Source organism: Aulonocara stuartgranti (assembly GCF_965226115.1).
Source record: "Aulonocara stuartgranti genome assembly, chromosome: 2".
Classification (NCBI taxonomy): domain Eukaryota; kingdom Metazoa; phylum Chordata; class Actinopteri; order Cichliformes; family Cichlidae; genus Aulonocara; species Aulonocara stuartgranti.
In genome coordinates, this window is record NC_138940.1 from 21,351,175 (window position 1) to 21,364,603 (window position 13,429).

Sequence of the window (13,429 nt, forward strand, 5' to 3'; positions counted from 1 at the left end):
CAACCAAATTCCCCCTTGTGGGACAATTAAAGGATTATTCTATTCTATTCTATAATTTAAAGACTGGATCATGACTTTGTTCAACAGAGTTCTGACTATTTCAGTTCTTCTGAGCTCGATGGAATACTCATGAATGTACCGGTAGTTCACAATGTTTATTATGAAGTTTATTATAGAAGTTGTTTGTTTTTTGCAGCACTAAGCTTCACTGTTGCACATTTAAGGCCTGACAGCTCCTAACACTGCTTTTTTTTTTTTTTTTTTTTTTTTTACATGACCGGATTTCATATGCATGTTACATGGACGATAGACACACTAAAGCTTTTACAGCAGTCTATACTTAAAATTCTGTTTAACTGTATGTGTATTAAACTGAGAAAGGTTAAACAGAGCGAGGGAAACAAACCGATAAGTGTACTGAGCAGAGATGTTGGCAAACTGGCAATTTAAAGTGTTACACTCTTCAGACAGAAGTTTTCAGGCAGCCAGTGTGCGCTATTTACTGATCTGCTGGTGTTTGCATTTATAACTGCCAATAAATGGAAATGGGAAGAAATGGGAGAAGCGACCTTCAACTGTGTTATGAGTTTGTTCATTAGAAGGCACTTTGTAAGAGTTGGTGATGAGACAAACAACCAGCTGATCTGAGCAGAGTAACTACACATAACAAATGTCTGATTGGTCTGTATCAGATTTTTAAATCCCCAAATATCAGTACTTGTCTTAAAAATCCTGGATCAGTCGGACTCTACTTTCAAGAAGCAGAAAGTCCACACAGATGCATCCATGTCTGTTAAAACATGCCAAATATTCCCAAACTGTAGTTAATTTGGTTCTTACTTATAGATTAAAACTCATGCTGTCAGAATTTTGAAACCCCCTCAGATAACACAGTACTGTCCAAAGCTATAAACCAACCGCTTGGGTAGAAGGAACATCACTGATCTTTAAATCCTCAATCCAATCATGCTAACCTGAAACCGTTAAATGACTGAAATGTGCATATTCAGAGTTCTCTGCTAATATGTACACATCACAGATATAGTACCAAGAACATTTCTCCTGCTTAGCATGTCTAGCAAAGATCATCGACACATTAAGTTTTCACCTGTAAAAAGTCCTGATTACATATATCTAGGGGCCCATTTCTTTAAAATAAATAAATAAAATGAAAGCCATGCAGCTCTTTTTGTTTGTTTTCATTAGACTCCCAGCTTTACCATTCTCCAAAGACAGTTTTATATCCTTATTACAAACTCTTTGTAATGAGGATATAAAAGGAGATATAAAATAGGCCAGAGATTACACACACCTCCACTTACAGAACACTTTACACTTGTCTTTTGTGCTTACACCACTAAGTCTAACATGCTTCAGAATCTCCCAATAAGCATCTATCAGACGGCGTTGATTCAGATCCAAGGTTTTAGGCTCTGGGTCAGCTGATGCTGGCTAGTCATCTTGTGCCCCCAGGAGAAGTGCAGAACAAGTGTGTGGATGCAAGGAAGTGTGTGAGAGCGCGTAAAGAGAGGGAGACTGCTATTGTCATTACTGCTCCTGCGTAGCCCAGACTTCGTGGTAGCCATGGGAACAACATTCTTTCCTAGTAGAAAAATAGAGGTCGAGCCAGGCTCGGTATTACAGGAGGAAAACCAGCGAGTGGGCTGAAATGGGAGTAGATATCTGTTACTTTCATTAAACAGCCTCACTGGTACCGTTTCAGTTATTTTGAAACATACCGTAATCTTTTTTTTTTATTTTAAACAATACAAATACACTTTTTATCATATGGATCGCACACATGAGTATTTCAGTCACTACTTCAAAGACATCCCTCCCACCTCAAATGAGTGTATAGCTGTGGGAAACTTGTGTATCCCGTAAAATGTGTACAACACCAGACTCCACATTTTGGAACCAGAAGTTGGTAAACGAAGAACGTGGACACATTGGGGGTTATTGAGAGAAAAATCCTTTACCTTTGAGGGACTTGTAGTAATATATTTTAAATCTACAGCTAACACACTTGTCTTTATGGCAGTTTCCCTGAACTTCAGCTGGCCAACCAGTATTCTGACGAAATCTTTGGGCGGAGCGAGGACGAGATCGCCCTGAGCTCAGAGGGCCAGAGGTCCCCAGAGGTTACTGCCCAAACTTGTACGTCTAGCCCAACCCCACCACCCTCACCCTCACCACCGCCAGAAGTCAAGGAGAAAGCCCAGGCGCCCAAGCTGTTCACCCCAAGCAAGCTCAGTTTCACAGTAAGAGTATTTCTGTTGTCAAATGTAAAAAGCTCAGAATTTTTTATTTAATCATTGCACTGAGATGTTGCATGATCCAGTCTTATTCCATGGTGCAAATTTGGTTTTCCTCTTCATTCCAGTCCTCCCAGTCAGGAGGCAACAACATGAACCTGTCCGACCTGCCTACGTTCACTCCCAGCACGTTCCCTCCCAGCGCCTTCAACTATGAGCGACCGAGGCATTTTATTCAGTCTCAGCCGGCCTTCCAGGCACCCAGCTACGACAGCGTGCTGAAGGAAGCCCAGGAAAACCAAAACAACTCCCAGCAGAACCTCAACAGTGCCCAGAAAAGTCCAAATGTCCTGGAGACGCAGATTCAAACTAAAGCCATGTCCACACAAAGTCAGTCATTTTCTCAGTCCGCGTCAAAGTCCTTGTCAGAGACCCAGTCACAGCTTCAGTCACTGAGCCTCAGTCACAACCAATACCAGTCCGCCGCACCGCCACAGATCCACATCCAGGCCAACGGAACAGCCAAGAGTTCTCCGTCTTCATCCAGCCTCAGCTCCCCTGTCTCCACCCCGGCCTCCTCTGCTGTACCTGCTCTTTCCTCCGCCGGCCCTATACTCAGTCACTCTCCCACCTCCTTCTCATCTCTCCCATCCTCATCTCTCCCCCGCACCACCATGCGCTCCACCATCACCCTCACCCCTAGCGTCCCCAGTGCTACTGGCCTTGGCAGCGCCACCTTACCTGCTAACCAGGACAGCATGTCGGCCTCTGCTGCTTACCTCTGCTCAGTGTTACCCTCCCAGTCCTCGTCCAAACTGTCTCCTAACACCAACCGTCCCCTCTCCTCCACCTCCCCCTCCCGCTCCCCACTCGCACCCTCAAGCCCTCTCCTCCCTCTGAGAACCTCCTTTTCTTCATCTGCTCTCCCTCAACAACCTCCGCCAGTGTCTCCTTCCCTCCCATGCTCCCCTCTCTCTTCTTCTTCCTCACCCGCCTGTGTCCCACAGCAGCCTTTCACTCCCAGCACCCAGAACAGTGTACAGCCTGCTGTGGTCTCCTTACCTGCCAGCTATAAGGGGACGCCAAGCACGTGAGTTGCTCGATACCTCAGTTTACAATTTGGCATGCACATTATTACAGTCGGTACAAATTCAGTTTCTGATATTTTGACATTGAAAATAAACCAAAACACAGCATAACTCCATGCAGCCTCCAAACTGATGATAAAATTGAAACATTTCTGTCAGAAAGTTTAAACAAAAACTTCATGAAGGAAGAATTTATCCCAGGCTGTACCGGTCGATCTACGTTCCTGTGGGTAGTGACCAAAAGAACGAGATCGCGCATTGAAGCTGTGGGCTTCCTTAGAGATGGGGTGAGAAATTCAGCCATCCAGGAGGGGCTCAGAGTAGAGCCATTGCCCCTCCACATCGAAAGGTGCCAGTTGAGGTGGTTCGGGCATCTGATAAGGATGCCTGCTGGGAGAGGTGTCCGACCGGGAGGAGGCCCCGGGGCAGACCCAGGACACGCTGGAGAAATAATATCTTTCAGCTGGCCTGGGAACGCCTGGCTGTTTCCCCGGACAAGCTGGAGGAGGTGGCCGGGGAGAGGGAGGTCTGGGCTTCTCTGCTTAGGCTGCTGCCCCTGCAACCCGGCCCTGGACAAGCGGAAGAAGATGGATGGATAGCTGTACCTAATAGATGGCTGCCTGAGTGTACACACTTTGAACAGATGTCAGGTTCTTCAGAGTTTAGAATAACTTTTAACCAGCCATGGAGCTTTGACAGGACTCTGTACAGTCCTGTGAAATGAGTTAAAGGAGATTCTACTTATTTCTCCGTGTTTTTAAGTGTTGAACTCAAAGTAATCTTTATTTTATAATAGGCACTCAGTCCAACCATTGTCTCAAAGCTATTTAGCTCTCTCTCTCCCCAAACTATAATCCAGCTTTCCTGTTATTGGCTGCCTGTACAAATAAAAGATTTTACTAACAGGAGGCTGGAGCTGCTCACGGCCCGAGCTGTGTGCATAAGACGACCATAAGAAGAATATCCGCCCTTACGCGACGTTGAGATTCAAGAAAAAACAACCCAGCAGTCTGAAGCCTAAGCTTTTAGCTTTAGTCATGTTTAGTATGAGCATCCACCAGTACTTTATTATTGTAATATTTGTTGTAGTAAGTATGCATATAATCCTTTCAGTGCATACATTTGTGCTTTCTTTTATATATAAGAAAAAAGAAACGTCTAAATAAAGTAGGACACAGGAAGTAAGGAGAAGGGTTCAGTTCTCTCCCTCCTTCCTTTCTACTTCACAGCCTTCCCAAACCCATACTGAAGAAGGCTATAGCTCCTCGACCGTCCTCCGCCCGCTCCACAGATGAAGACATTCAAGGTTCCAAAGACGCTTTGATTCAGGATCTGGAAAAGAAGCTTCGCTCAAAGGAAGCCAGGAGGAGAAACAGCCAGGTGTGCCCCCCTCCTCCACCACACACACACACACACACACACACACACACACACACACACACACACACACACACACACACACACACACAATGTCTGTTTGAAGAGAATGCAGTGCAGTAGTTTACCAGAAATATCAGTGACCCATTCTGTGTGTTGGTTAAAAATGATGTAATCAATTAAAACTTACCAACATGAAGCTTCATTTTTACAGAAGCTGTCTTACGAGGAGCGCATGGCTCGTAGGCTGTTGGGTCCAGACAACACTACCTACATGTTTGACCAAGACAATCTTTCAGACTCACAACTCGACCAGGTACAGCTTTGACTTTCTCCGTTATTATGAAAAAATTTCCAATCTCAAGAGAGCGTTTCAGAGTGTGCTGCAGGGCTGACGTTCATGCTGGCCCTGTTCCAAAACCCATTAGCTTTCATTTAGCTGTTAAGTGAAGACCTCGCATTAATACAGTCATTTGGGTTTGAATAGCAGAGCAGGGAGCCAGTTTCCCTCTCGGGGCCTCCTGATGGGCTCCCAAGCTTGAAGATGAGAAAGTGCAGCAGTATAATCAGCAGCCACAGCGAGCGGCTTCACGCTGTCATTTTGACCACGTCACTGTGTGTGTGTGCGCGCGCGGGATTGTTCTGTCAAAAAGCCTGTTGCTCACAGGGCTTTGCACCATCTAATTTCTCTCACACACACATCATCCTCTCAAGCCAACGAGGTTGTCAGCAGCTTTTTCTAGCTTGTTTCTGGGAATGAACCTCTCAGTCGTGACAACAGCACCATTGTGTCAGCACACACACACACACACACACAGTTCCTGTCATTCCTGTTGACCTGTATGAGCTAGTTTTCAAAGCTGAAACCTACAGTGTGATTGTGTCAGTTTATCTCAGTCTTTCTGTTACAGCCAGATTCACCAGAAGGAAGACACACGGGTGGACTATGGTAAATACAACTTCTACATTTGCACAGAATGATTAATCCAGGTTTCATTTAATGTTTATCCAGCATCTGTGCACTTGTGCACTTCATCTGCAGGCTAAAAAACAAAATGGCAATTATTTATAAGTAGATTTGATATTTTTAATCTGTCTGATGCTGCAGGTAGCACTGCTAGAACAGAGAAGGCTGGCAGGTTGTAGTAATTTAATCTAAGCTAGCAGTTTGAGTACAAGGAGCTTGTGTTTGAGCTTGTTTTAAAATGACTTTGTAAACATGCCTCTGGTGCTGGGAGCAGCTGAAAATGCAGCTTTATTTAGGCTTAATCTTGTTCAACAGCAGGTTTGGTGCAAGATTTTTGCCCCCCCCCCCCCCCCCCCCCAGGTTTGAAGGCAATGTAGCTAATGCTTGTTATAGTTGGCAGTTATCTTTCACTTTACCTGAGCTCACTGTCTGCATTTCCACCTCTCTGCGGCTGCTGTAGGTGTGTAACATCCCTGATCACCGTGTCATTATCACTGTTGTTATTAACCTGCTGGAAAGAAACCCTGGTTGCCCAAGCTAAATTCCTATTACTTCTGTTTAAATCTTATAGTTTTCCACAAAGACCTGCTCCTTTAATAATATCATATGCTTCCATAGAGGTGATGCATTTAGGCACAGTGAAGGATGTTGGGGCATCAAGGGTTCAGTTTAGACAGTTTAGAGTACGTCCTGACTTCCTGGCTCAAACAGTAGCTGACCATTCAACCTGTTCAGCATCCTTTTTTTGTCTTAGTTTATTTTTTTGAATTGGCTAAAACTGACTTTATATCTGCAGAGTCTGTGCTGCATGAAATGCAAATGTATACCATTCTAATAGCAGATCACTGAAGCAAGAGAAAAATGAAAACAAAGTTGTGAAATTATACACTTTACCTCAGTTAAAGCCTCAATTTAAAACAAAAGCCAAGCAATTAATCGTTGTGCAAACCAACCCCAGCTGTCTGCTGGTAAGGAGGCTTAAGTTCTTCATAGCATATTTGTGATGTCAGTGGACAGAAAAGGAAAAGCAGTCGTGTTAGTGCATTTGCTTGCGTGCGTCTGTGTGTGGTCACTAGTTTCCTGTAAAGTTCAGTCATTGAAAGTGAGGTTATAAATAAATAATGTCCTCTGCAGGGGGAGGCACCACTCGCGCACAGATGAGAGGGGTAACGAAGGATTGGCTATCCAGGAGAAATGTTACGCGCCTCGCTTCCTGCAGGTCCCCCCAGACCTCACAGTGGAGGAGGGGCGCTTCTGTCGGCTTGACTTCAAGGTGGCTCTCTTAAGACTGAATACTTCATATAAACTTTACCAGAAGCCTAACAAAATTAGGTTCAATAAGCTGTTTTTCACTAGTGATGAATCATGAAAAATGTGTTAATTTCAGGTGGGAGGCCTCCCAACGCCCGATGTCTCCTGGTATCTGGACGGTAAAGCCATTCGTCCAGATGACTACCATAAGATGCTGGTGTGTGAGAAAGGGATGCACTCATTCATCATAGAGATTGTGACGGTGCATCATGCTGGTGTGTACGAGTGTGTGGCCAGGAACCGAGCCGGGGAGAGCAGATTTACCATGAGGCTCAATGTAATCGGTAAATATTAGCATACTGTGCTCTTCGTCATGGCGACTGATTTAACGATACCGCCTTTCACCGTGGGAGAGGACCTAATCACATGTATCCTCGTTCGTCTCTGCAGCTCAGGAAGCGCTCCGTCCTCCTACCTTTGTCCAGAAGATGGTGAACTCCAGAGCTCTAGAGGGCGACACGATCAGGTTAGAGTGCAAAGTGGATGCTTCCCCTCCACCGCAGCTTTTCTGGAAGAAGGATAAAGACATGCTGCGCATTGACCCCAACAGAATGAGGTGCGTCAGCTTAAGTTCAGACTCCACTGTTCAGGTGATGATACCTGGCATCGACTCTGTGATTGTGACACTTTAGCCCGTATGTGTAACTTTGCAGTCTCTCTCACTGTTTCACTGCAGTCTGTACCAGGACGGGTCAGGCCGCCAGTGCTTGTTGATAGAGAGGGTGATGAAGTCAGATGCTGGCTGGTACACTCTGTCTGCCATCAACGAAGCTGGCATGTCCACATGCAACGCCAGGCTGGATGTAGGAAGTAAGTCTGTTCATTTTTATATGCAAATAAGCTCTGAGAGGCCGCCTCAGCTATCTGCTGCATGAGATACGACACGCTGCTCGTTACCATAGAAGCCCAGGCTGTAAAATCAAACACCAGATGGAAAACGCTGTGTGCCCGGTGTCTCCATGAATCCCGCTCTGTCTCTGGGAGCTCATCAAACAAATGGCGCGTTATGTGATCGAGCGGAAACTCGATGAACGCACGAGGCTCCGAGCTGCCGAGGAATACGGTATAATCGCCGAGCGATAACTGTGAGGCAAATACAACACGGCTATTAGGTTTCTGCTTTCTCACATAACACCATCTGCTCCGTGGAGAGGTCCTCCATACACAGCAAACATGAAAGTGAGTTTAAAGCACTTTGTCTGAACCAGAGCTCAGAAACGGGAACTCATCAGGAGGTTTTTAGAAGTGAAGACTATGGCGTTATTTTTGTGCCACTATTCTGAGCGCACGTTAAAAAAAACATTGTGCATGTGTTGCATTTTGAGGAGAAATTTATTTTGAGCAAAGAAAAACTGAATTTGAGTGAACAAAATTAATTGCTGTATTTCAGTGTTTGCTATTATCCACACACACAACAGCAGCCCCTCTCGCTCAGTTTTTGCATTTGCGCTCGCTCGCAATGTGTTGCGCGTGCTCTCAACATTTCTGCCCGTGCGCGCTCAACTCTTTCTGTACACCGTTATATTTGTTCCACAAAACCCGCCAATCACAGACTTGGATGCAAAAAAAATGTGATTGGCTGTTTTGGTCTCCAATCAGCTCGAAATGACGAAATGCAATATCCCAGAATCCATTTCGTCCAAAACTCAAACGAGGCAGTGGTGGAGGAACACAGAGGGGCGGAGTTTGAAATATTACTCTTTCTGGGTCACAAAATAAACTTTTAAGATATTTTCATGCGAGAATGGTGCTGTGTAAACTTCAAATACCTGCTCGATTTATCAAGACATCACATATTCGCAAAAGTGCTCTAACGTTCTATCGGATTGTCACAATAGAGTAATGTTTTGCCCACCGAGGTGTTAAGTCGGTTATGTGACTGAATAGTGTGGATTGCACTGGGTTAGGATGTTACTCAGTGATGACAGAGTTCAGTGTGTGAAAATGCAGTTGAAAAGCACAGCGTCTGGATACGTCTCCTAACTCTTTCCATGTTTATTCATCTTAATTAAAATGAAAAACATTTGATGGTGCAGAGTTTAGTCCAAACGTTTTTAATCTGACACCTTAGTCAGTTGATAACATTTCAGACTTAGACCAGAAGAGTAGAGGTTATCTGATCTTAACTTTAGGCCTTTATGCTTAATCATTTTTAAATTGTTCCTGTTTGGTTTTTTTTTTTTTTTTGTTTTTTACATCATAGCCTTTCAGTGTTGAAAATGTTTTTAAAAAGGAGGGAATAGTAATAGATACCATAGTTGTGTCTTCATACAATGCATTATTACAAGAACTTTACTAAAACAGTATTCAGTTAGGGCTCAGCAGCAGGGAAGGCTGATGGTGAACTGAAAGGAATGCTAAATGCACTTTAGCTTAACCTCCTAAGACCCGAACTCTTTCGTGGCATGCATTTTTAATTTCTCTTTGCTATTTGGGCTGATTGGGACCTCCATCCAAGCATCCATCTTCTTCCGCTTTAGCCGGGGCCGGGTCGCGGGGGCAGCAGCCTAAGCAGAGAAGCCCAGACCTCCCTCTCCCCAGCCACCTCCTCTAGATTATCCGGGGGAACACAAAGGTGTTCCCAGGCCAGCTGAGAGATATAATGTCTCCGGCGTGTCCTGGGTCCGCCCCGGGGCCGCCTCCTGGTGGGACATGCCTGGAAAACCTCACCCAGGAGGCATCCTTGTCAGATACCCGAACCACCTCAACTGGCTCTTTTCAATGTGGAGGAGCAGCAGCTCTACTCTAAGCCCCTCCTGGATGGCTGAATTTCTCACCCTATCTCTAAGGGAGAGGCCAGCCACCCTTCAGAGGAAGGACCGATGCAGCATCCGCATCGCTGCGGCCGCTGCACCAATCCGTCTGTCGATCTCCGGCTCCCTTCACCCATCACTCGCGAACAAGACCCCGAGATACTTGAACTCCTCCACTTGGGGCAGGAACTCATCCCCGACCCGGAGTGGGCACTCCACCCTTTTGCGGCTGAGAACCATGGCCTCAGATTTGGAGGTGCTGATCCTCATTCCCGCTGCTTCACACTCGGCTGTGAACTGTTCTAGTGCGAGCTGGAGGCCTTCACCCGATGAAGCCAACAGAACCACATCATTTGCGAAAAGCAGAGATGATTGGGACCTGATTAATGTAAAAACAAAGAATTACTTTTTGTTTTTACCTGATTTTTTTTTCTGAGAAAAATTAGATCCACATATGACATTTGCTTTAAATTTCAATGGAACAGTGGCAGTAAAACGTCCTCGTAAGTGGATATCAGGCCCTCGTAGAGCAAAATTTTGGTCTAGACAACCCAAAATGTGACGTCCACATATGTGGACGGCAGGTCCTAGAAGGTTAATAACAACATATATCAGTGAAGTTTAGCTGAACTAATTCTGTACCAGACAAGAGTCTGCAGCCTCGTCATTAAAGAGTAGAACGTTTGCTTTGAAAATATAAAAAGGTAAATTACATTAAGTGGTGAATTTCTATGTTTACTAAAGATGTTTTTTTTTTTTTGTTTTTTTTTAATTATCAAATTTTAATGGTGACATTATTGTATGTGGATATGATGAGTTGGTGTTGTGGGTTTGTCTCATTCAGGCTTGTGGAGGTGAACACTGTGCATCCACTGTTCCTGCATATATGTGCTGGTCACATATCTGCCTCTGAGCTATGCTGTACTGTGGCATGCAGGGTAGAAGAGTTATTTTCAGACACCTGGCATGAGAGGAATTTTTCTCCCCTGAGTGTTAGTAAGATTTGATGCTGCTCTCAGGGACAGGAAAGGTGTTGCTCTGCTTTCTTTAAAAACTTTGATTTATAATCAAAGTTTAAATAAATAATCTGAAAACCCAAAACAATATATTAACCCATCGTCTCTCCGCCCCTACCAGCCCGCACAACTCCGGCCATGAAGACTGCTCCTGCTGGCTCCAAGACTCTGAAGCTGCTGTCCTCTCTGAGCCACGTCCCTGCTCTGACGGTGGAGAGCCCCGCCCAGCACACGGCGCCGTTGTACGAGAGCGAAGAGCTGTAGACCCACACGCTCCCACCCTCCACTAACCACCATGTCAGAACTGTAAAGAGAGGAGCCTCTGACTGTCGCGTCAGGGCCGAAACATGAGTGCAGACTAATAATCATCGCAGCGCGCACAACTCACAGTAGTAACACATTCACTAAGCTTCATGCAACAGCAAAGCACATCTGCCATCTTTACAACACTTGGGTAAAATGATTATGATGCAGCATTGGAGACTTTTTACTGTGGGAGAGTTTAGGACTTGTTCTCGTCCATGTGCTGCTGTTTGTCACACTGTTTCTGCCCATCTGTCTGTCTGCTCTGCTTTTTCCTCTCCGTCTCTTCATGTGCCCGTCCTGGCTGCTCTCAGCAGAATGCGGCTCCTCGGTCATGGATGTATTAATAGAGCTGGGTATGTTGTGGCACAGGCTGCGCTGCTGTCAGGTTTGGTCCCAGTGGGCAGCCACATTACTGCAACATAATCTCCTCCAGTCCAGAAACCATTTTCAAAACGCACATTTCAAGCAATGATGACAGGACACCGGCCATTTGTTACTACATGTACTGAATATTTAAAAGGTTCTTTAACATTTGCACATTTTAATTTTTTTCCCATGTCTTATTGTAAAATCTGTGATTGGAGCAGGCCAAGTCAGACAAACTGGATGCTGCTGCACAGGGGAGGACAAACATCCTCTGCACAGCAGTGCATGTGTTGCAGTGCACCCTTCAGATAAACTCTTCTATGGTAGAGAGTAGAAAACAGAACCAAGTCTTCCCACAATCCCACACTGTCTCTACACATCACACTCACTCCACTTTAATCCTGACAGCTGTCTGCTTATCACTCCTCTGTCCATCCATCCATGTTCTTAACCACTTATCCAACTTGGGGTTGCGGGGGGGGGGGGCTGGAACCTATCCCACCTGTCACGGGAACAGACAGTAAAAAAAAAAAAAAAAAAAAAGATGGACGTAGCCACTGTGACGTCACTGATTAGTGAAGTCCCCTCTGAAGCCTCGAGCCGTTTCCGTCTTTGGTGTTTTGAAACAGGATGTGATAGGGGAGGGGCGACTCGGACTGTGAAACTGAGAACACCGCATGCTTGTGATTGACGCGTCGTTAGCCAATGAGAATATCCTGGACATTCCTCCTTTCTGGCTCTAATAATAACCGTAATTCCATTATTCAGTGTAACCCGAAACTAGTCACGGAGTCATCAGGAAAGTGTTTACAGAGGTCACACAAGAAGAAAGCCTAGGGCTATTTTCCCCCATAGCTTCTATACAATCAAGTCTTTTTGCAACCAACGTTGCCCCCTGTTGTCCATTTAACAACAATGCAGCTTCAAAGCAAAGCATCGGCTCCACTTTTTAGACCTGCTTAAAGTTACGTCCATCTTTTCTGTGCTGTCACAGGGTGAGAGGTGGGGACGCCGTGGACAGGTTGCCAGTGAGGAGAAAGAGTTCTGTACTCGTGAATTACTGCTAAGGATCATTTTGTGTGTCCTTGCATTAATGCTGCCTGTGGTGTGTCTGTAACGCTTTTTAAATGATCAGATTCTCTGCTGTTGTATGAATTTAATCGGGTTGAAATGTTCTGATACAGTTTATGTGACTGAAGCTTTTTATCAGTGTTGAGACTTTTCATGTGTGCAGCCTTTTGCTGCTAAACACAGGCTGCCATCCTGATACCTGAACCCAAAACGTGCTCTGAACTTTAAACGTTTACACTTGGTCACATCTGCAGTGCAGATACGTTTGAACTCCAGACAGAAAATGTTTTTTCCTGTTAAGCGTACAGGCGGGTATCAGCATGTCAGCCTCAGTCTGTCTTTTGGTGACTTTATCCAAATGGATTCATCAGATATGCTTAATTTGCGTGCTTACATTGAAACTGCTTGCTATTACCAGCCTGGAGCTCACGTCACAAAAACCAAGATGGAAACGTGTGTTCTGTGGCCATGAAAATCTGGTGTTGACCCCTGTGTGGCCACGGCCTCGCAGTGACGGTTGTTTGCTGAGGTCTGGATAAACTACATTTTCTGCCTTAATGTAGTCCCAGGTGTTACAATAAGTAGTTGGACTAACCAGTGTCCTGTACTGGTCTAATCCACTGGTTTAGCTAGTTGATCTTCAGTTGGTCACTAAGACATGCGGCTCAAATGGGGTTAAACTTTTATAAAGCACAGGACTAAGTCATAATTCAGAGATTTTAAACTGCAGTGTGTACTCTCCTGTACTGTTTGTTGTGACAAGAACTTCTAAATATCACTGGATGAATGAGGAATAAAGTCTACACGACCTTGACCTCCTGCATTTTTCTTTTTTTGATCAGCTTCAGTTCAATGTCACGATGTCGCCCTCAGGTGGCAGCAGAGAAAACGTACAGATAATGTGACACACACACACACA

The 13,429-nt window shown here is 45.1% G+C and overlaps 1 protein-coding gene across 1 annotated transcript in view; it reads left to right on the forward strand.

Annotated features, from left to right (window-relative positions):
- Positions 1-13,324, forward strand: part of myot (myotilin) — a gene marked incomplete at its 5' end in the record, with an annotated part of 33,725 nt that extends 20,401 nt beyond the window's left edge. The window contains 10 exons of the mRNA XM_082505425.1: positions 2,042-2,261; positions 2,384-3,345; positions 4,573-4,723; positions 4,935-5,036; positions 5,632-5,669; positions 6,822-6,960; positions 7,075-7,282; positions 7,389-7,554; positions 7,675-7,808; positions 10,889-13,324. Coding sequence (XP_082361551.1) covers positions 2,042-2,261; positions 2,384-3,345; positions 4,573-4,723; positions 4,935-5,036; positions 5,632-5,669; positions 6,822-6,960; positions 7,075-7,282; positions 7,389-7,554; positions 7,675-7,808; positions 10,889-11,031 — 2,263 coding nt within the window. The remainder of the gene's footprint in view (positions 1-2,041; positions 2,262-2,383; positions 3,346-4,572; positions 4,724-4,934; positions 5,037-5,631; positions 5,670-6,821; positions 6,961-7,074; positions 7,283-7,388; positions 7,555-7,674; positions 7,809-10,888) is intronic.
- Between the last annotated feature and the right edge of the window lie 105 nt (positions 13,325-13,429).